This window comes from Leptosomus discolor, chromosome 20 (genome assembly GCF_034619465.1).
Source record: "Leptosomus discolor isolate bLepDis1 chromosome 20, bLepDis1.hap2, whole genome shotgun sequence".
Classification (NCBI taxonomy): domain Eukaryota; kingdom Metazoa; phylum Chordata; class Aves; order Leptosomiformes; family Leptosomidae; genus Leptosomus; species Leptosomus discolor.
Window position 1 is genome coordinate 1278618 of NC_141410.1, and position 23772 is coordinate 1302389.

Consider the following 23772-nt stretch of genomic DNA (forward strand, 5'->3'; position numbering starts at 1 on the left):
GGGCTGTGAAGGCTGGGGACAGATCGGAAAGAGGCAATTTGTGCTATTCCAGAACCTCAGTATGTTCATGAACTAAGGGCATTTTTGGGAATGACAGGATGGTGTAGGCTTTGGATCATGGACTGTGGTCTAATAGCCAACCCTTGTAGGAAGCCCAAACATCTACCCTTTTTAAGTGGGAAAAACAACAACAGGAAGCTTCCTGGAAACTGAAAGTAGCCCTGATGACAGCTCCAGCCCTGGGACTACCAGATCTGATTAGAGACTTTCAGTTATTCATTCATGAAAGACAGCACCTAGCCCTAGGAGTCCTGACACAAAGGATGGGTAGCTGGAAAAGGCCAGTGGGATACTTTTCCAAACAATTGGACCCAGTAAGCAAAGGGTGGCCCTCTTGCTTATGAGTAGTAGCAGCTACTGTAACATTAATACAAGAAGCCAGGAAGGTGACTCTGGGAAAGTCCATAACAGTCTATGTTTTACATATGGTGACAACAGTCTTAGAAAAAAAGGGGGGAGACATTGGCTATCCCCTAGTAGAATGATGAAGTACCAAGCGATCCTTACTGAGCACGATGATATGATTTTAAAGACAACTAACCTTGTGAGTCCAGCAATGTTTTTGAGTACTTCACAGGAAGAACAACGACTGGAGAATGACTGCATTGTAACTATTGAACACACGTGTTCCAGTTGGAAGGACTTGAAGGATGTTCCTCTTGAAAAAATGGACTGGGAACTGTTCACAGGTGGCTCCAGTTTCATCATAAATGGAACACATCACGCTGGATATGCGCTAACAACGGAAAGCATGGTAATAGAGGCCAGAGCATTGCCTAGTGCGACATCTGCACAGAAAGCAGAACTAATTGCATTGACATAAGCATTGGAATTGAGTAAAGGAAAAAGGGTTAATATATGGACAGATTCTAAATATGCTTTTGGAGTAGTCCATGTCCATGGTGCCCTGTGGAAAGAAAGAGGATTATTCTCCCAGATAACAAATATTCAACATCAAAAGGAAATTTAACAATTATTATTGGCAATAAAAGAACCAGCCCAAGTAGCAATCATGCACTCTAAATCACATCAGACAGGAAAGAAAAAAGAAGGAAATACATTAGCAGGGCCTGACCCGAAATGTCTCGACATTTTAAGTCACGACCTGACCTGAAATGTCTGGACATTTAAAGTCTCGACCCCAACCGAGATGTCTTGACATTTAAAGTCTCGACCCAACACGAAATGTCTCGACCCGATACAAAGTGTCTCGACATTTAAAGTCTATAACCGACCCGACAAATCAAAGCTCGAGATGAGACATTAAGGCTCTAGACGTTAAAGAATGAGCTATTAATGCTCGAGACAGTAAGGTTTGGACCTTAAGGGGTGAGAAAGTGGGACTTAAGACTTCAAGGATGAGACATTAAGAAATGAGCTATTAAGGCTCGAGATGAGACACTAAGGCTTGAGACACTAAGGAATGACATATTAAGGCTCAAGACAGCATGGCTTGGACCTTAAGGGATGAGACAGTGAGAGCCAAGACTTTATGGGATGAGACATTAAGGCTTGAGACACTACAGCTTGAGATATTAAGGAATGACATATTAATGGCTCAAGATGAGACATTAAGATTTCCTTAAGCCCTTAACCCCTTCCCTCACCCCCCCCTTTTATAGAAAATTTGTAAATTCTTTTACTACAGCTAAATATAATGTTTCTCTATCTAGCATTTTCAAAATATTTATTAGACTCAAGCTTCTGTCATAATTTATTCTTTTTCCATTTACTGTAGGAATCTCCTGTGTTTTCAAAACACCATAAACCACATCAGACTGCTGTACAAAGGATTGTAAACAAAAGGATGATGATTATTGTGACAAACAATTGCTTTAACCATGTTAAGTTTGGCAACCAAGAGGTTAGCTTTTCCCACAGCTCAGAAAAACCCCAAGAGGTGTCATCTTGAGTTACTTCATGTAAGATTCTTTTCTGTTTTCTGATCTCTTGTAAGTCGGCAGCAATGCGCCCACTTCGGTCTATATACATGCAACAGCTAGTATTGACTACTGTGCATAGCCCTTCTTGTGAGGCCAATAATAGATTCAGAGCCGTATGATTTTGTGATACTATTTTCAATAAACCAGTAGTTTCCTCTTGGAGCGCCCTGATGGCATCTGTAGATCTGTTCTCGATTATCTCTATTGCAGCCAAGATGTTGACTATACTGTTTTCTAACTCGCTAACTGCCAGAAATGGGATTCGCCACTGCACAAAACTACGATAGCCTGTCGACCTTTCTATTAAGGTGTTACTTGCCCTTCGGTTTCTAATTAAAGTGTCCCTCTGTTTTTTTTTCCACGGGATTCCATGTTGCCACCCCAGAGGCAAAGGCTTCCGAGCTGCTGTACCACACAACCAATATTACCAGGGGCCAATGTAATTGAGTAACTTGAATGCTGGGTCAATATTTGTCATGTTCAATGAGATGGACTTATTGCAATTTAAATTCTCCCCAACGAACATGCTGTTTCCTGAACTTACTAAGCAGCTGTCTCCCGAGGTATTGGCCATTATTGTTTTCACTTCCAACCTCTGGCTCCACTTGACTTTGGGATCTTTCCTGAGAGTGGTATTTTGCCAAAAAGTAACATTTGTCTAGGAGACATTCAATGGTAATGGGACACCTATCAAAGGCACTCCATGACCAGAATGTCTTGGCATTTGGGTAAAAACCAAATAATCAGTCCTGTTTACAATTTTAGTAATGTTCTGTCAATTGTATGTATGAATTCTCTTGCCAAGCAGCTACGCTAATCATCTGTAGATTTACCAGGATTACACAAATTTCAATCTGCATTCTACCTTTGCTGTTTGAGTTTCAGGGGTCCCTGGACTTCAGAGGTCCAAACCTTTCGTGGTGCTTTCTTTACCCTAGTGTGATGTATCCAGGCATTCCGCTCTTTGATCTTGACTGCTGTAAAGGAGGCAAGGAGTACTTGGAATGGTCCTTCCCACGGTGGCTCCAGAGTCTTTTCTGCAAGAAACTTTACATATACATAATCTCCAGTTTGTATATTATGTACAGGTCCATCTAAGCCTCTTCCCCAAGTCCCAATAACATGTTTTCTGATTTTATTGAGCTGTTTACCTAAGGCCACCATATAGGAGGTCATAATTTCTTCTCCACCTTGTATGGATATCCTATTTATATCCCACAGGATTGTCCATACAAGATTTCAAAAGGGCTTAGTCCTTCCTTTGCACTTGGTCTAGTTCGTACGCGCAAAAGACCCAAGGGAAGAGTCTCCTCCCGTAATTTCATAATAATCCTCAGCTAAGTCCCCTGCAATTTTTAAAATTAATTGTTTTTCCATCTCAGTCATATATTCTAATAATAACTGTATGTCACTCCAATTGAGTTTGTGTTATTTTACTATAAACTGAAAATGTTTGGTTACGTTTTGCTGGGTCATGCCAGTAACCCCTGGCAACACTTTTCCATGCCTCTAAATTTGTGACGGAAAAAGGGACCCTAATTAGCATCGTCCCGACATCAGGTCCTACTGCTTCTCGGAGAGCTGTCTGCAAAGCTGTTAGTTCAGCCTTTTTCCTGGTGCGGGAGGATACAGGGCTGTCTGGGGGGAGTGGAGTTTCCATCCGAGTCCGCATCCCGTACCTGTGATCAAGGGGAGGATTAAACAAATCAGTTAGATCTTGTTCTGGTGCCTGGCGAATTTTATTTATTTTAGTACACCTTTGCCCAATACTAGACACCGATCAACACTGCCTCTATTTACCTCTAAGTTGTTTGTTATTTTCTCACTCGAGTGTGAGTACCATGGGGTCCTGTGGTGGTGCCATTCCACAGTCCCTTTGCCACTTCGGATGGTTTCGGAGGGTGAAAAACATGTCTGCATATGAAACTTCATCCCACTATCCTTCTTTCCTTAAAAACAGCATTAATTGTAAGAGAGTGTCATAATCTGTAGACCCATTAAGTGGCCACTTAGCTTTGCCTTCTAGCTTATAGAGTGGCTACCATTGATTACAATACTTAATAAGGGTCTTTTTACTTTCTGTCTCTCCAGTCCCAACAATGTCTTTCCAATAAGCAAGCACACAGCCTAAGGGACTTTTCTCCAAAATACCTCCGGGAGTGTTTCCCATTTTTGTAACTTCTTCTGTTAACCATTTATTTTAGCTTTTGCTACCCTTTTGTTAAGCTTCCACACAAATAGTTTCTTACAAACCCCTATGTTTTTTCCTGGTCCCCCTCCCACACTTCCCAAATTTCCAGGATTAAATTTTTCTTTCCACACATCAACTTCGCTATTTCGGATTTTTGAATGGCTCTTTCCCAATCATAAAGGTGTGGAATTTGGGGAAAGCACTTAGGGCACTCTGATTTCCATCTGCTAAATGTACACCACCACCTCCTTGCATAATATTTGCACTTCAACAAAACCCGAGACTGGTGCCAATTATTAAATGGCCTAGCGGCAATCCCACATATAGAGCAGGGAGTTACCCCTGTATGTCCACTCAGACTGGGATTTAAAGAGATGTCTGGAGGCTGTTTCCAGTCAAAGGCTACTCTCTGCCCTGCTAGAGTCACATATGCTCTTTTTAAATAGAATTTTTCATTTCCCTTTCGTTTAAATATTCCCACAGTGCGAGCCCAAACCACCGGAGGAGTGACTCCCTTCTCCCTGTTCTTTGACTAACATATAAAGTCATTCACAAATCAGATGAACATATATATATTAACTCAAATACTTTCAGTTATATACCATTTAACAAATCATCACAATACCGGGGCAAATCATACAATTACCTCCCCCTTTGTTGCCAGGTAATGGAGTCCACCTACTCATTCAGGGCATGGACGAACTGACTTCCCTGGATAAGAGTCATAACCAATATATATGGCAAGATTGTGGGGTTTAAGCTTATTTATTTAACCTTCCCAGTTAATACCCTTCTAGCAGCTGCAAATAGCAGAAAGATGACACAATGTTGAAAGGCTCGCTTACCCTTCTCCTGCTTCTTATGTACCAGTCATTAGCAGGTCCGTCCTGGCTCCCGATACTGAGATGGAGCGGCGACCTCGGGTTTGCTTGATCTACCCCCAAAATAGCTAGCGGCTACCCTATCATTCAGCAAATCCCGCTGTTACCACCCAGGGTGCCCTCCTCCCATACGGGGACTCAGCTGCACACCAGAAGTCTCTGTGCGATTTATCAGCTGCTCTGGCCACACTTCCAACTTAAAAGCCCCTTTTACAAAACATACCATTTGATCCGCGGCTTCAGGCGGTTGTTGTCTGCTCCCGTAGTGAGCGGCTGGCAGTGGATGTTCCTCCGAGGAAAGTGCTCAGGGTGCGCCAAAGGGCGTCCACTCCCCAGTCGATCCCGCTGTCACGCAAAGAGCCTCCTGCCTGGCTCGTCAGACTGACCTGAGGAAAACAGACTCCACAATCTCTAAGACTGTAAAGTAGGTATATGTCCAGTGTAAGATGTGCCCAAAAAAAGTATTCTATTACCATCTTCAGGAGCTGTTGAGACCAGGTGGGGCGGTGCTCCCTGCCTCCCCCCTCTGGACTATCTCCTGTTCATGGCCCATCAAGGAACTGCCTCATGACTCCCCATCCCATGGTGAGATGCTCTGCCCGGGGGGAAGGAGCCAAGCATTCCGTGCGAAATAAAAACTGAGATCTCAAACACCCTAGCAGCCATCTTGCACTAGATTCCCAGAGGAGTTTTCCCCCCACTGGAGTTCCAGAGGACAAGAGCTACCTACCTACCACTGGACCTTTGGAGGAAGACCAGACCCTTTTACAAGATCGCTGCTTCAACAGAACTACGTCCATCGCTTCAGGAGGGCTGCAGCCAGCATCTTATCGGACTGCTACTGCCACCCTAACAGGGTGTCAGGTTGTATTTCTGACTCTGTCAGTGTAAACCAGTGGGTTGATTTTTTTCCCCTGCCTTGTGTTATATATATATATATATATATTAGTAAAGAACTGTTATTCCTAGTCCCCATATCTTTGCCTGAAGGCCCCTTAATTTCAACATTACAATAATTTGGAGGGAAGGGGGTTGCATTTTCCATTTCAAGGGAGGCTCCTGCCTTCCTCCGCAGACACCTGTCTTTCAAACCAAGACATGATGGAATACATGGCTGGAGGTGCTTTAACTGAAGTTGTTACCCAGTTTTGTATGGATGAAGGGCAGATCGCAGCTGTCTGTAGGGAGGTAAGGGATCCTGTGTGTGCTTCCTCTGCTTTGGACAGGATGGTACTGGTGAACAGGTGGTAAGAACATGAGGGATTTAATCTTGAGAGTTTTTTTTCTGCGTTGCTTTATGATATGGAGAAGAAAGGGCACCTTAACTGAACTGTCTGCCAGTGTCACTGCACTTACTGTACTCTGTCCTTACACTCTTAAAAACTGTTATGCATTACCTTTATTTTAATTTTTGTTTTTAGTTGTACTCTTCTCAACATCTGCCTGGAGCATGTCTGTACTGCATTCCTTGCCTGTAAAAGCAAACACGCTGGTGGCAGAATTTTAAAAGAACAGCAAAGAAAAAGAGACTCATTTGTCAGAGTCCTCAGCTTAAAAGGATAGCATTCCACCCAAAATGGTGTTTGCTTCTGAAAAATGACTAAGGTGCTATTTCCAAATCTGCTGTAGAGCCTGACAATAAAGTCTTTGTCCTGCAACCTCCCACCCAACAGTGATCGACTTCACACCAAAGGAAGGGACTTTCTCATTTCTGGCAAACAATAGTTTGTCATACAGATGGAGATAGCACATTGATTGCAGCAGCAGCCATCCTGTCTATGCTTTCAGGGGCTAGTCTGTGACAGTAATGGACATTTCCCAAACCTGATATGCCTTCATTTGGAAAGTTGTTACTTTAATAGTGTTGAAGCAGCAAGCTATTCCTCTTGACAGCGCAATATTTGGGCATTACTCACAATTCATCTAGAAATTAAATCTTTTAGAGGCATTTCCTTCGTGTGTGATGAAATCAGGTCATTAATTTTTACCCTCATGTTTGTTTTTCATCTGTCAGTGCCCACAAGTTCTGGATTTCCTTCATTCAAAGCAAGTGATTCACAGGGACATCAAAAGCGACAACATTCTGCTTGGCATGGACAGGTCTGTCAAATTGGGTGGGTATTCTTGGTCAGGCGCAGCCTTCCCAGGCTGTGCACGGGGCTGCTTTTGACTGACGGCCAGTTCCCCAGAACGGACGCCTGTGGCAGTGCGCTGACCATTGCTGCCAGCTACGAGCACAGTTCCAACGTGCAGAGAGGCATAGGAAGGAGAAAGGTGTCAAGAGTGGCCTTGGTTTGTGTGTGGCCCTTCCAGAGGGAGGGAGTTACAGTCTAACGGTTCAAGTCAATAAAAGCCACTGCAGGAAACTTGAGGTGGGGTTTTAACTGGCCAATTCAACAATATTTCCGTGGCTACAGCACTGAGCAAACAGAGCATGGCCGCTTTTCCAGACAGATTCCACAACGTGTTCTCGGGCATAGAGTGGGGATTTCTTTTGCTTGCTTTCCTAATTCGAGCTGCCTTTAACACCACTTGTTTTTCTCCTCAGCTGATTTTGGCATCTGTGCTCAGCTCACCTCTGAGCAGAGTCGAGGGAGCACAATGGTCGGGTCTCCATACTGGATGGCACCAGAAGTGGTGACGAAAGAAGCCTATGGCCCCAAGGTGGACATCTGGTCGCTTGGGGTTGTGGCAATACAGATGGCAGAAGGACAGCCTCCTTACCTTGATGAAGATCCTCTCAGGGTAAGGTGCACATAAAATCAGATACCACTGTCTTTCAAATCTATCCTGTTAGTCCCCTGTGAGACAAAATCCCAGCCGCATCAGCTGGAACTAGTTCCTCCATGGCCCGCTTCTAAAGCTGTCACTGGAGCACAGCAGCATCTCCTGTACCTTTGGTGACGTCAAGGGGAGAACCTCCAAAGAGAAGTGACTTGTAGCCAGGTCAGAGATGTACCATCTCTGCCTTCAACGGGGCTTGAAATACGTCATATGTTTTTTGAACTCTCTTTGAGCTGTATCTCTGAGTGACAGTGATTTTTCAGCAGCAAGTTTCTCCAGTCGGGGAATTTTTCTGAAAAGCATTCCAGCTGTTTCTGCAGGCAGAGAATTCAAACTCGGGTGAGTGCCGATGGCTTACCTGAGCCTTTCAGGAAGTGTCGCTGCTTATAGAAATGCCATAATTATTCATTAGCAAATGACTTTCTAAAAATGTATTTTAGCACAGAAACTTGTAGTAATCGAAAGTATTTTTAATGATTTGAAGTCTCCTGTTTCATCTTCACTCCTTAAAATGAAATGACCAGCTCTTATCCCAAATGCGTGTGTAATAGTGGAAGAATGTATACCAAGATAAAACCTCATGACTGGTAGCTGGAACAAAGTTAGATGCTGCACAGTTAATTCCTGATAGGGATGCAGGAAGTATGAGAAAATTAATTGTGACCCATGTGTGTAGATAGATAATTTCTGTTAAGGTTGGAATTAAAATAGAGCATGATGTGTAACTTTTCTCATAGCAATAAGGCTGTGCTCTCTCTGGTCTATGGCACCCAGAGTGCGTGCTGCAGGCTGAGAGAAGCAACAGCAGAACAGTCGCGATGTACCCCCAGGCAGGCTACTTAGGAAAGGAATACACTACACCAGTGTCAGTCCTCCGCTCTGTTTGAACACAGGTTCCTGAATTTTCTTGGAAGACGTCTTTTGGGGTTTTGTTCAAACAGTTCAAAATGTTTGCAGGGATGCATTTTATGTAATAATCCTTTGAAATAATACAGCTGGACTGAATTCACTCTTTAAAATAGCCAGTAAAGCTGGTGTCGATGCATGGAGAAGCCAAATGTGCTTTTGCTGATGTAGTTCATATTAACTAGGTCAGTCACTGCAATCAGCTGTCAAGGCAAGATCACATTGAAGTTGGAGTAGCTGTGGCTGCATCAGGTTTTTTTTTGTAGGTATAGAAAAATCACCTCTAACCCTCTGCCAGGGAGGAAACTGGCACTGGAGGCTGGACCTTAAAAAATGGACTCTCTGTGAGCAGTTCTTGGTAAGAAAGAAACAAGTGGAGTCTCTTGTTTCTTGTCTCTCTAGGCGATGGATCTGATAGCGACCAACGGGACACCAGAGCTGCAGGACCCCGAGCAACTGTGCGCTGAGTTTCGGGCCTTTTTGAGCTGCTGCCTGGAGGTGGACGTGGGCAGGCGAGGGTCTGCCAAGGACCTTCTGCAGGTAAAACACGAGGCGGCTGCAGGTGAAAGAGCTGCGCTGTGTCATGGTTTTGTCATCAGCTGAACTCGAAGGCATCAGATGGAGCCCCCTCATGTTAGTCTCCAGTCTCGGTGCTTTTCAGATGAAAAATAAGTGGAATCATACAGTGGTTTGGGCTGGAAGGGACTATTAGAGGCCATCTAGTCCAGCCCCCTGCAGTGAGCAGGGACATCTTTAGCTGCATCAGGTTGCTCAGAGCCGCATCCAGCCTGACCTTGGATGTCTCCAGGGATGGGGCTCCTGCCACCTCTCTGGGCAGCCTGTGCCAGTGTTTCACCACCCTCAGGGTAAAAATTTCTTCCCCATATCTAGTCTGAATCTGCCCTCTTTTAGTTTAAAACAGTTTCCCCTTGTCCTATTGCGACAGGCCCTGCTAAAAAGTCTGTCCCCATCATTCTTATAGGCCCCCTTTAAGCACTGGAAGGGTGCTAGAAGGTCTCCCCGGAGCCTTCTCTTCTCTGAGCTGAACAACTCCAACTCGCTCAGCTTGTGCTCACAGGGGAAGTGTTCCACCCCTCTGATCATTTTTGTGGCCCTATTTTGTGTTTTGGTAGCATGTTCAGTTTTACAGGGTGGCAAAATAACTGCAGTGGAACAATAGCAGGTGCAGAGGCCTGAGATGGTGTTGGGGACTGGTGTATGCCGAGAGATAACCAGGGAGGAACATCGTGAAGTCAGTCCCAGCCAAGCAGTCAGAGTTTTGGCGGTGGGAAGGAAGGGGCTGCGGGTGCTCCCTGTGAGCATCAGAGGGGCCCCAGATTGTCCATTCTGCCCCACTCTTAGAGGTTTCTGCTGCTGAGCCCCGCTTTTAGAAGTTTCTGCCAGCGAAATGGGGATGGCTGAGCAGGACTTGTCACAGCTCCTTCTGATGCCTGGCATAGTCGAGTAGGTGAAAACTGCTGCAGGTTTGGTGCCAGGTTTTGTGGCAGATAGGGAGTGGCACCATGTGCCACTTGCCTGCCCCTGCTGTGAAGGTGCCAGCCAGCGCAGGAGGGGCAGGGCATGGAGTGGTAGACACTGCTGTCCCTGCAACCCAGAGCTGAGTCCATCAGCGCTCTGTCACTTGTCTCCCTGCTCTTCTCTTGGTGCTGAAAACCTGTACCTCAGTGGCCTTCAGAAGAGCACATGGGCCTAAATACAACTGGGATAAACATTTCCTAGAGGTACTGGACTTGCCTGAGGAACAACTTGTGCCCCTCATCTTTTCTGGCAACTAAAATAACCCATGTCTTCAGAAAACAGGAGCCTAAGTAAGTATTTTGAGTTTCCTGAAAGGAGCAAGGTCCTGGGACAGCAAGCAGCATTCCCAGAGCACTGGCAGGACAAAAATGCCAGCAAGCTGAAGACACCTTGATAAATGGATTAATCGAATGATGGGCCATGTTTGCCTGTGATAGCAAGGGACTGGACTAGAAGACACAGGCGCAGGTGCTCCCCTCAGTCCTATTTCTGCATATTCCTGGTAACCAGCAGAATACTGCTTGAGCCTGTGAGTAACCGAGTTTGGAAAGTAATTGTTTACTTTTTTTTTTTCTTTGGGCAGCATCCATTTTTAAAGAAAGCCCAGCCTCTGCCCAGCCTGACGCCTGTGATCATTGCAGAAAAGGAAGCGATTAAGAACAGCAGCTGCTAGTGCTTCAGGGGGGCTTTCTCTCATGCCAGCTCAGCAGAGGAGTGAGAACAAAAATTAACCTAACTCTAAACCTAGCCCAACCCAGTCCCTCAAGTAAAAATTTATTGTTTGTCTTCTTCCTGCTTTCTGGCTCCTTAATTTATTTTTAAGATGAAACAGGGCTTAAGACAGAGAGGTAATGACCGAAAATGCTTTGCTGCCTCATCCATTTCCAACGTAAAGCAAACTGAGTTGAAAGGTTCTCTTCCTTCTCACCCTGTGAATAAGCTGTACATTTACTTTTAAATTGTCAGTTGTTTCTTAAAGACAGAAAGTCCCTTTTATGGTTGGTTGTTTTTTGGTGTGGTTTCGAATTGGAGAACCGAAGCAGCCAAAGGGTATTCAATACCATGCTGATGTCATGCTCAGAATATAAGAGTGAGCTGCGGGAAGGCATATGCAGCATGGTGCGGTGGGCAGTCAGGGTGGTGAGCTGTTGTGTTCCATGTCCCTCGCTGTATCTATTATTCATTAGCATTGTTGTTGTTACTGTTCTTTCTTCTCTCTTTATGTTGTTCCGTTAAACTGTTCTTATCTCAACCCTTGGCGTTTGACCCTTTTCTCCTGATTCTCCTCCCCACCTTGCTGCGGGGAGAGGGGGGAGTGAGCAGCCTGTGGTACCCTGCTCCCGGCTGGGCCTACACCGTGACAGGTGCATAACATTTGCACCACGCAAAGACCCTGCTGCAGAGTTCTTGGGGCTCTAGTGACAACCCAGGGATGCTGCAGGGCAACTCTCTGCTTCTGCTCTATGTCACGTGGACCAGTTTGGTCTGGGGCAACCCCACTTGCAGAAGGATGTTAAAGAGCTGCTGGGGACAGCACCATACTTGGGCACAAAAGGGGACCAGAGTGCTGAGCACAACCTACAGGGGAATTAACTCAAGGTCAGCAGCCAGAGTGGAAAGGAAGCAATACAGTAGAAGCTGGGTGCTCTGAGAGCAGTCTAGCCTGCTCTGATTGTGTGGCTGAGTGACTAAGACTGTGACAGGAAGGAGGCTGTTTCAAGGGACATTTATAGTCTAGCTGGCTCCACATGTCCATCTGGCCCTTGGGACGCCTAGGAAACAAAAACATGACCACCATGGTTTTGCATACTGAGTGTGTGCTCCTGAGACCTGACCACAGAGCTGCACGACCTAGAGACAGTGGTTTCACCACAGAAATGTCACATCTTCTGGACAGTACTGAGGGTTTGAACAACTAATCTTGTCAAGGTTAGTCAAATAGATTTTGCCATGCACCCTTCCAGGGGCAGTTTTGAGCCAGCAGTAGTTCAGCATATGAAAAATCTTGTGGGCCCTGCCTCCCAGGAAGTGGTTAACATGTTTTTAAAAGCGATGGGGAATTTGTCTTGCATAGAGTGACTTAGTCACATGTTTTAACCTTTAAACACAGTATCCTGTTTCAAGCAGGCGGCAGCTTGTCAGACAAAAGTCAGTGTTGGGTTTTTTTTGACTGCCAACAAAACGGTTACACCTCACAGTATTTCCTGTTGGCCCCTTCCTAGTATTGGTGAGTGGAAAATCAGCAGCCTGTTCTCTCACCTTCTGAGGACTGTACATTAACGCTCATATTGCCCCTTGTCTTAACTGTTTTCTCTTTAGACCCATCTCTCTTTTTGTTACGATCCACAGTTTTGAGCCTGAGTAATTTGAAAGGGGCATGAATAATTAAAATTCCTTTAAACACAATAAGTGTGCCAAGGAGTCTGTCTCTTTCCCTGTGGAAAGCCCAAGAAACACAAATTTCATAAAAAAGGAAATCCAGGACATAATAAGTGGTTTTCTAGTTCTCAGTCGTCACTGGATAGGACAGTGGAATTTCAATTATTTCCACCCAACTTTCAGAAAAAGTGCACAGTGCAAACCAAGAATAATAAAACTTTATTTTGTTATTATTGTATATAATAATATATTATATATTAAGAAAAGCTAAAATGCAGGTACCATATACTTAACAAAAGAGAAAAAATGCTCTAAAATAGAGATGGAAATGGAAATACTAATGTATACCTGTCTGAAGTGAATTCCTTCAGGCCCAGTGGAGATCTAGTTACCTGCACTTGAAAATTGCCGCTAATAAAAGTTTCTAAAAATTACCACTATACAGTGCTCCCTCTGTGCCTGCAATTCCTAAGCAGAAAAACATTAATTCTGTACACAATAACATAATATGACAAGAAATTATATTTTTAAAGCTTAGTAAGTATAAAGCTCAATTTTAAGTTTTTGAAACTATCTAAGTGATTTGGATGCTTCAGTGCAATGGATACAGGAGTAGGAGAGCTAACTATTCCTGTTTAGCAGAGGGATGAGGGAAATTTCTTATGGAAATAAGAAATAACAAATTTGTTCTAACAATTAATGAAACTAAGCTAGAAAAGAGTTCAGCAGCGTTAGCTGTCTAAGAAGGCTTCCAGATGGTGTTAACTGAAGAGCACCTTGATGAAGCAAAGGAACTCGTAGATCTACAGTAACTGGGGGGTGGGGGTGTTGATTCTTTAGATGTTTATTGGTAGCAAGGCTGACCCATGGTATTTAAATTATCCTGCTGTATGTTCTTTCCTGCTCTTCTTCAGCCCATTGCTGGCTCACTTACCTAGTACCTGAAAGAGCAAACAATGTTTATTTTAAATTCTTATTCACATTTAATGCAGTAACACTGATTTTCTGTTAATCTGGAATGCATTGGACAATATTTTTGTAATTTTGGCTACCTTTTGGCTTTTGGGATTCTCCCTTTATAGTTCTTGCTGATCTGGATGCTTATCCAGACTTTGTGCTCCGCCACTTGAAACAACGAGTGGAAGATTTCTGATAGAACCTGAGATGCTCTGGACTTGCCTGATGTAAAGGCAATTTGGGGATGAGTTGCAATTTGGGGGCTGCATTAACTTAAGGAAACAGGAACAGCTGAACTGATGTCACTCCTTGTGGGGTTACAGAAGGATGCAAAGCCAACTGATCACTCCTTGCACTTGCCTCCTGTGTTCCCAGGGACTGAATGTTGTGTTTCTTACCTCAGAAGAGAAACAGCTTGATACTCATGATTGTATTGAAGGCAATGCTTTTTGCCAGCAGTACTCTCAAACCCAAAACAGACATGTACAGCATATTCGCTTTCTCCATTTTCACATCTGCTTTCAAAAGAAGTAGAAGAGGGAAGAGAGTGTGGTCTTGATATTATACCCTCTGCCCCCCCACCCCCTCGACACCCCACCCCACCCCCCCACCCCCCCAAAAAAAAAAAAAAAGATAAATCCATACATCATAGGTAGATGAGGGAAGCAGGAACAAAGAAAAAGGTGAAAGAGGAATGTATTAAGTGCAGGGAAGAGAGCAGATGTCTGCCCAGTGAGGAATCCATTTCCCACTGCTGTTTTATCCCATAGAAATTTGTCAGCTATTTAGTCTATTAACCTGGAACAGCAGGATATTTCTCAATAAGTATTTCCAATTCTGACATTTCTGCACCAGAGAAATTTTTCACGTTGTGGTATTAAGTCTACAGAAAGTGCAACTTATTGCTTAGTAAATATCTACAATTCAGACATTTCTATAGTAAAGGCAATGCATTTTCATGCATTGTTACTGAACCCTCAAAAAAGAAACCATACTCTGTTGTTCCCTTAGGCAACTAACCTTTTGTAGAGGCATCTGTAATGGTGCAAGCACTAACCGTTTCAAGTTCTTCAGTTTTCTCTTCTGTTGAATGATTGAGAGACACTGTAAATTGTATCCAAACTATATAAAACAAATATTACACAAAACATACCTATAGCTCTTTTCCCAGCAGTAGGTAAGCAGTATTGGAGAATCAGATAGCAGGTCATTAATTCTGAGATTAACTTGAAGAGAAGAAGTAGCTTTCTACATGTGATTGCAGGAAAAAAAAACAGGATTGTTGAGTTTTGTTTTCTCTCCCTTTTGAAATGAACTTTACATAGGAAAAGAATAATTTTAAAAGTGACCAAAAAATAACCAGAAAATTGGGGGGGGTGGGGGGGGACGGAATCATGTTTTGTGTTTTCATAAAAGTTATTTCAAGCTTTCTTCTGGCAGGCATGTATACTCATGTCCCTTGAACTATTTTATCTTAGAGAAAGGTAGACTCACACATAGTAGAGGGGTTTTTTTAGGTTTGGTTTTGTTTTCTTTTCTTTTTTGGGTAGAAAACTCCCGGTGCTTAAATAGTTGAATTAAGGTCATGTATGCTAGGTGCTTTTGAATATCTTGTCTTCACCTAAGTGCCTAAATATCATTTTTACTGTACTTACTTGTTCCTACTAGGTTCTCAAAGGACAGGGAAAAAATCTTGGAAGATGCATCGCCAAGAATAACGTTGCATTTGTACCACAACACTGTACCTGGTAGAATTATGCTGACTGTAGTCTTGTTCCTCTTGTGCACAGCCTTGCAGGTCACCTCTGCATCTGGTTCCACTCCAACTACCTTCATGGTACTATACATCCCCTCAGATGTGACAAGAGGTGTCTTCAGATCATATACAATGTCACTCTTGGGCACATCAAGGCTGATGTTCTTGGGGTAGAAAGTCCTTGCCAAACAAGCCATGTTCAGTTTGTTGTCATATTGTCTGGCTTCCTTTGATTTAAGTACAATGACTTCTGGGGCAGATTCTTCTTGACTGTCTGAAAAACAAACATCATTTTGGGATGACTTTATTTTCTGCATACTTTTCAGAGAGCTAAATCATCTATGGATCAGATATAGCCCAGCCATGTCTGTCCCCTGAGTGTCTTTCTGCGTTTATTTCTTCCTCCTGTTTCCCAGACAGAAAGGGAGTGTGAGAGTGGAATCTTCATGGGAGCTTCTAACCCCTTGGGCTTCTAAGCTTGTTTTTATCAGAACTCTTATTATATATATTGTATATGTAAGTGAATTCCTTTAAGTGAGGGACCTTGAAATGAGGAAGGAAACTTTTAACAACACAACACAAATGATCATATTAATTTTTAATTCATAGCAATTTGAATGCTAAGGAGAACGTTTACTTCAAGGGTAGATTTATATGCCTGTAACAAGATACATATTAAAAGATCCATTTTTTGTTACCCAAAAATCCTTTACCTGATGAGGCTAAAAGGCTTAACCATAGCACACAGGGAAATAAGATAGTTTGTTACTTCATTCTACAGTGCTGTTCCAAAGAGTGCAGATACAGAATAATGTTGCTAAAATGCAAGATGAGGTTAAATCTTTCATTAACAAACATTCAGTTCCAAGGAGGTTTTCTTTCCAAATTCAGTCCATTGAAAGTTTTTCTAATAGTTCTGTGTGAAACTTGACCCAGGCATATAAACCTCTTTTAACAAGTGAATAATGTGACCTCTGGAGAGATTTCCAAGTCATGAGACAATCTCACTGCATAACACTGAGCCATCTTAAAGAACACCACCAGGGTGTTTAACAGAGGAGTTTAGTGCCATTCCAAATACACCATTTATTCTGTCTTCTCTCTGGCTGTGTTTTCTGAAAGAAACAGATCTTTTGTAGATCCTTAGGTTATCTTTGTACTGGGGGTGTGTGTCTGTGTGAGTGGTTATATTTGTATTGTTCATAAAAAGAAGTTAATATACTTAGGTGAACAACTGTACTTCTTTTTCCTCTTAATCTTACAAAATCACAGAATTTGCTATATATTCCATCCTCTTGCGTATCTTGGCTTCCTCCAGCGAGAAGTATACAGAGAATGAACTAAGTAATTCCTTAGGTATTCTCTTACTGAATTCTTGGGAGAAGGTGTCTCAAGAACTGTGTAGTGATTAAAGGATATTTTCCGTCTTTTGTGCTTGGAGATTCTCAGGAGGCCCAGCTCCTGCAATGTTCTCAGCTGTTTTAAGGACTTTTGAATATCTTCCATGGGGGGGGGGAAAAAAAAAAAAGGACTAAAAAATGTCAGAATACCAACATTCTAGAAACCTGGAAAATCTATTCTTGTCTTTGGAGGAACCAAGTTTCTAAAACCTACTGTTTGGGAAAAGACATTTTTTCCCTCTTTCCTGAAGAACAGGAATCATGAAACTACTGATATAACAGGTCTGAAATACAGTTTGGTTTAAAAAGCACACAAGATATTTTCTGTGTAGAAACTGAACCTCACATTAGGCTACTGTGTTTGAAAAGGCAACACCGTTACTTCGATTTTCATTCAGCAACAACTTTTGTTGGTTGGTTGTTCACGGTAGAATACCTTTTGTACTGATATCTGGCAAGTTTATGTTAGCGTAGATTGAGGTCGGGCTGATGGAAGCTGGCAGTATCTTGGTGTCCTACTTTTACAACTGATATTTTCAAAATAGTATTTGGATTCCCTACTCCCACAAGAACTGGAGCTGTATTCACTTACCCCAAAACAGGCATGTAAGATGCCCTAAAATTTTAACAGCAGCTGTTTTGCTATATGGTGCTTGCAGATACGAGATAGTACCTAAGAGAGTCCCATGCCTGTCTGGGGAATGTGTGTGTTCAGGCAGTGGTATGCAACTGAATGTTTTAGGACAATAAAAATCAACCCAACAATCCATTGCCCCAACTTTCACCCTGTCACACAAAAGCCGGGGGAGATGGCCCATCCTTACAAAGACCACACTCAGAAGAGTGCCATTTCTAAATATAAAAGTCTTGCTCACATTTCAAGCAGTTGCTGCAAAAACGAATATGCCCTGTTCTTCCATGGGAACTACTTTCTTCTGAAACTCTTTACATCTCCTTTTTTTTCCTTTCCACACACCTTAGTGTTATACAAAAGAATGCAAGCAACTACTGTCACCTCATACTGAAGCTGGGCTAAGATACCATCTCCACCAGGTATAAACAACAGTCTTAAATGTAGCAGTGAGGCTACAGGGCTGGGTGAGGTTCTAAGGAGTAATGTTGAGGCACATAGCTAGGAAACTGCCTTTGCTGTTCCTGAAAAGCTTTCTTAAATAAATATGAGCTGAGGACTCAAACACCTGGTAGGAGAATGCATGTTCAAGAGATCTGAGGCAGCAGAAATTTCTCCTTATGCTGTCATGTCACAGAATTCCTTTGTCCACCCCACCACAAACTCAGGAAATATATTTATAGTAAAACAAGTGGAACTTACTTGGCTCAACTGAAAAAGTGATCCCAGTTCCAAATACGAGCTTGTCGGTTGCCACACTGTTTGCGCATAGTCAAATAAACCCACTTTCCTCACCACACCCTAAAGGTGTATAAAATCAGGAAATAAAATGCCAGCCATTTGTCCAAAGAATCCATACATGGACTGCCATGAAAGTGCTCTGAAGTCATCATTGTTTCCAAAATTGTGAGGGAAGAAAACAATAATTTCACAGTAGAGTGATTTCAAACAACTTGATGCAGGCCAAAGCTTTTAAACTCTTTTCCTTTTCTATTGGTTCAGTAAGCAACATACTTCCAGAATAAATGCCCACAGGAATTCTGCAGTTCTTTTCTTCAGCGCATTCCCTTTTTCCTTTCTTCCTCAAAATGTATTGTTCCTTTTGCAGTCTCGGGTTTTTGTATGAGACCTTATAGTGTTTGTGTCACTGTGCTACTCCAAGTTCTCAACACAGTGAAATACTTCGTTAGCAAAAGTGCCTCTTCCTTTTCCTGCATAGTATCTTAAGAGACAGGTAGTCATATACCCTACATACCACATAAAGAAACCACATAGACTTTAAAATAAGGACCTGAAGCTGGGCAAAAAGAGCAGATTTGAACCTGCTTGAAACCTGTAGGATTATAATGAAGGATTATAATGTTGTTCTGGGAAGGCTCAGATTTCAGTCTAATGAAAAAGCAAAAATTGTTTCAGTATTATTCTACAGCAATTAGCAAAACTCTCCAGAGTTGCGGAAGTGTTCTGTGGGGTTTTTTTGGTTGTGTTTTCTTTTTTTTTTTATTTCCCCACTTTGAACTATTTTTTGTGGCCCTGGAAGAAGAGGAATACACTCAATCTGGTGTTTTAGAGTTCTTATCTTTCTGGATGGGCCAGTGCTGAGGGTCATTTGGTGCCTCAGGAAGACTTTAACATGCTTTTGGTGCCTATAGAAGTGAAAAGGAAATGATTGTTCTTTATTAGATAGAGATATATTGTTCCATGAGAGGAGTAATTAAATAAAGATTTTGCTCTGGATGATACAGAGTGGATTGATTGATCTAATCCTGCATGATGACCAAGTTCTGCATGATGACCAAGTTCTGCATCCTTAGTGCCACCTGCAGCTAAAGACTTATATGAAGCATAATATGCAAGTGAAGATAAATTTTGTTTGAATACATTCCTCATGTGTAGGCTGGACAGCCAAGCAACTGCCACTTCAGTGATTACTGAGGAAGCAGAGCTATGGTGGCCAGATACTGTCTGTTGCCGAAGATGCTATAAAAGATAACCTTGCAATGCAGGGATGTAAACACAGCCAGACACACGCATGGTAGAAGTAAATTGGCCCAAGAGTGGGTGGGCCCTGCTCTCTTCCCTGAAGATATTAGTTGACTGAGTGATTTCAAGCAAGCTCTAAGGCTTCCTTAGAGTTTAGCAGCAATGGAGACTCTGCAGGTCCCATATCCCCAGGAATTTATAGCCCATGAAAGTGTTTAAGAATGAATGCATGAACTTAGGTTTTCCATGACAGTGAGGTAAGTTAGTACTGTCAGAAACTCGAAAATGTTCCTTGAAGTGGTCTTTGAGGGGAAAATGAATGGGAAGAGATTGCAGCTGTTACAGGCAAAGACAAGGAGATCATGATCTGTGCCATGGAGAATATTAAACATGCAGTTCAAGAGAGAATTCATGCATGATCTCTTAAATCATTGAGCTGAAGGAGAAACAGACGTGGAAAAGGGGTGAAGGGGAGAAATATAATACAAGACTGAGATGGTGGACAGAGGGGCATTGTTTGCTGCAAGCTGAAATGAAGGTAGAGGGGTCCATTTCAATGACAATGCTCGATAGTGGACTGCAGGGTCATGGCCTGTGTGGCTGGTCAGGGAAAACTGGAACTGTCTTCCAGCCATATGTTGTTAGAGTCTTCTTACTTAGCTTCTAGGAGCTGCATTTGAGGTAGCCATCTGAATGTCGTGAAGAGAGAGCCATGCCCCAAATGCAACTGACTGAGCTATTTCGTCTGTCTAAAATACCTTGGGAACTGACAAATTTCTTCTTAGAACCACTTGTTTCTCTGTAATGGATTCAAAGAGGACACAATGAGTAACTTAGATGAAAAATTCTAAACTGTGCCAGGTAAAAACCTATCTGCTCAACTGGTGTTGATAATTATATATTCCAAGTCAAGTGGTCTCTAACTCAACGTCCATAATTGAGTGCAAGAAAAACTGGCATGGCATATTGTGATTGACTCACAGCTTGAGTCACAATCAGCATCAAATGTGTTCTTCAGGATGCAGCTGACTGTGAGAATATGACATTGTGAGGAAGTGGAGTATGTTGTACCACCAGGTTTTTCAGGAAGTCAGTTTGTGTCGGGTCGTTCAGTCCCCTTCAACCACTGTGATACCTAGTCCACACAGTGATGAACAGTCATACAAAAACGTTTGTGTTTTCATTTCAGTCTCAGATGACACTCATTCTTTGATGTCTTTTGAATGCTGCATTTCATATTCCTCTGCTCATTTATTGCTGGATAATCAAACCACACAGCAATTGCCATAAATTAAAAATAGCATTGTCAGCATCACTTTTATGCTAGATGAAGTTAATAATACAACTCTCTTACTGAAACACTGTACATGCTTGGTGACTCTGAATATGGATTGATTTGGATTTAAGTGCCCTTTTAACTCAAATTACTTCATTCCAGACATATTTTTGATGAACTTCTAGAGATATAAGGTAAGATATTTTCGTAAGAACGTCAAGAACCAGCTGCCCCAAACACATTAACTGCCAGTTTAATTTTTTCGTACGTATCAGGACTATTTTGAACTTAAAATTGTTTATAGGTCTAATATTGCAAGCTCTAGCAAAATGAGTCTCTGATGCACAAGTTTTTCAGAGCTAATTTTGCTTGGTATCACTGTGTCTTTTTCTGTGTGGATCTGCTAAAATTTGTTGGGGGAGAGGGGGTAGTGGTGTCAGAGGTGATGGTGGTGCTGTTTTTCCCAGAAACACAGAACGGGTGAGGATGGAAGACTGTCAAGTCCCAGCCCCCTGTTCGAAGCATGGTCAGCTAAAGTAAGTCCCTAAGGACCATGTCTATTTGAGCTTTGAATATGGAGACTCCACAACTTTTCTGGGCAATCTGTTCCAGTGCTCAGTCACTCTCACAGTAAAAACCCTTTTTTTACATTTAAGTGGAATTTGCTGTATTTCAGTTTGTGCCCGTCTCCTCTTGTCCTGTCCCTGGGTACCATTCAGAGTCTGGCCTAATCCTCTTTACTCTGCTCCATCCGATACTTATATAGACAAGATCCTGTGGAGATACAGCAGCAGGACTGACGTGATCCCAGCTGGGTTGAGCTAGATGGTAGGTGGTATGATCCGAGGTGATTTGATCCTGATAACAGACAGATCAATCCTAGCTGGTTTGGTGAGCAGATTAGCCAGAGTTGGTTCGAAAGTAGCAGCTGGGGCAGTACTGCTGGAGGCAGCATATTTGAACAGCCTTAGGCAAGCATATTTGAATGGCCTTAGATAAGCATGCTTGGATGACCTTGACTCTGATTCCCTGTGACCTTGAGTGGTTAGGCAGTTGTAAAAGAGGAACAAAGAGATGAAAAAAGAAGAAGAAGGAAACAGAAAACAAGACTCAACTAACGGACGGCTTGGCACGCCAACAGCAGCATGCTACCAATCAAAGAGCAGCACTCACCGCATGGATACAAGGCTTTACCCTATCAGCACACGCTAATAGCACATGGACAGCTATTTTAGATATAAAAAGAGCACTGTGATTGTAATAAAGGTCTTTGGTTCAGCATTATACCACAGTCCATGCCCTTTTTAACTCCGCAAGATCCCCCTGAGACACTTTTCCTCCAGGCCCTTCCCTGGACTCTCCCCCGTATGTCCCTGTCTCTCTTGTACTGGGGAGCCTAGAACTGGATACGTCACTCCAGTTGTGGCCTTAATGTGCTGAGCAGGGGGGAAGAAAATCACCTCCCTCAGCCTGCTGGAAATATTCCTTCTAATGCAGTCCAGGAAGCTTTTGGCCTTCTTTGCTATAAGGGCACTTTGCTGGCTCATGTTCACTTTGTTGTCCATCAGGACCTCCAGGTCCTGCTGCCAATTTGCTTTCGTATTTGTTGGTCCCCAACATGTATTGGTGCTGAGGCTTACTCCTCTCTACATGTAGGACTTTGCATTTCCCTTCACTGAATTTCATGAAGTACCTGTCTGCCTAGTTCTCCTGTTGAGGTTCTTCTGAATGGTAGCACACCAGTTTTGTGTCATCTATAGGCTCACTGAGAGTGCATTCTGTCCCATCATCAAGATGATTCATGAAGGCGTGAAAGCACATCAGACCCATTCTTAATCCCTGAGGTGGTAATGGCCTCCAGCTGGACTTTATGCTGTTGACCACAACTCATTGAGACTAGCAGTTCGGCCTGTTTTCAGTCCAACTCATTGTGCATTCATCTAGCTCATATGTAATTAGTTTGTCTATGAGAATATCATGGAAGATAGCATTGAAGGGTTTCCTAAGATCAAGATAAACAACGTTCACTGCTTTCCTCTCCTCCACCATGCCAATAATCTCATTGCAGAAGGCTATTATATTGGTTAAACACAATTTCTCCTTCTTATATCCATGCTGACTACTCCCAATGATCTTGTCTTTCATACACCTGAAATGTTTCCCTGGATTCTTTTTTCCATTATCCTCAGGGATTGAGATGAGGCAGACCAACCTGTCATTCCCCATATCCTTCTTGCACTTCCTGGTGTGCCAGTAAGATATTTACTTTTTCCAGTTCTCATGAACCTGCCCTGATCCCCATCACCTTGGAAAGATAATTATGAGTGGCCTCATGTGACATTGGTCAGCTCCCTCAGCACTTGTGGGTACATCCTGTCAGGTCAGAAAGTCTTGTGTGTGTCCAGCTTGTTTAAATGTTCTTTCAATCAGATCCTCATCATCTGAGGAGGACCTTGGTCTTCCTTGCTCTTGCCTTTCCCACTGACCGCAGGGGCCTGGAACTCCTGAAGGTAAATCTTATTAATAAAGAATGCAACAAAGGTGGCATTGAGTACTTCAGCCTTTTCTGTGCCCGTTGTCATCAAGTACCATTCCTATCTAGAAGCATGACCATTTCCCCATGTCTTCCTTTTGGTGCTAACACACCTGTAGAAACTTTTCTTGTTGCCTTTCCCATCCCGTGCCAGATTAATCTCTAGGTGAGCTTTAGCATTTCTATCCCCATACCTGCGTGCTTTGATAGAGCCTCTATGTTCTTCTCAGGTTACCCATCCCTGCTTCCAGTACTTTCCTTCCAGTATATTTCCTTTTTATATCTGACTTTTGTCAGGAGCTCCTTGATCATCCATGTCGGCCTTCTGCCACCTTTGCTTGGCTTTCTGTACGTGGGGACAAATCCTGTACATGGGTTCTTGAGCTTGGAGGAGATAATTCTTGAAAATCAAGCAGTTATCCTGGACTTCTCTTCAGGACAGTTTCTCATGGTTTATTTGGCATGAATTTCAGGGCTTCACTAGGAAGATGGTGCAGGGGTGTCCTTTGCAGAAGGAGGCTGTGTACTGCTCTGTGCCTGTCACAGCTGGTTC

The 23772-nt window shown here is 42.9% G+C and overlaps 1 protein-coding gene across 1 annotated transcript in view; it reads right to left on the minus strand.

Annotated features, from left to right (window-relative positions):
• Positions 1-23772, minus strand: part of LOC104347990 (uncharacterized) — a 46765-nt gene that overhangs the window by 13982 nt on the left and 9011 nt on the right. The window contains 7 exon segments of the mRNA XM_086476162.1: positions 5299-5364; positions 13618-13624; positions 13736-13866; positions 14044-14155; positions 14661-14723; positions 15386-15666; positions 18126-18185. Coding sequence (XP_086332288.1) covers positions 5299-5364; positions 13618-13624; positions 13736-13866; positions 14044-14155; positions 14661-14723; positions 15386-15666; positions 18126-18185 — 720 coding nt within the window.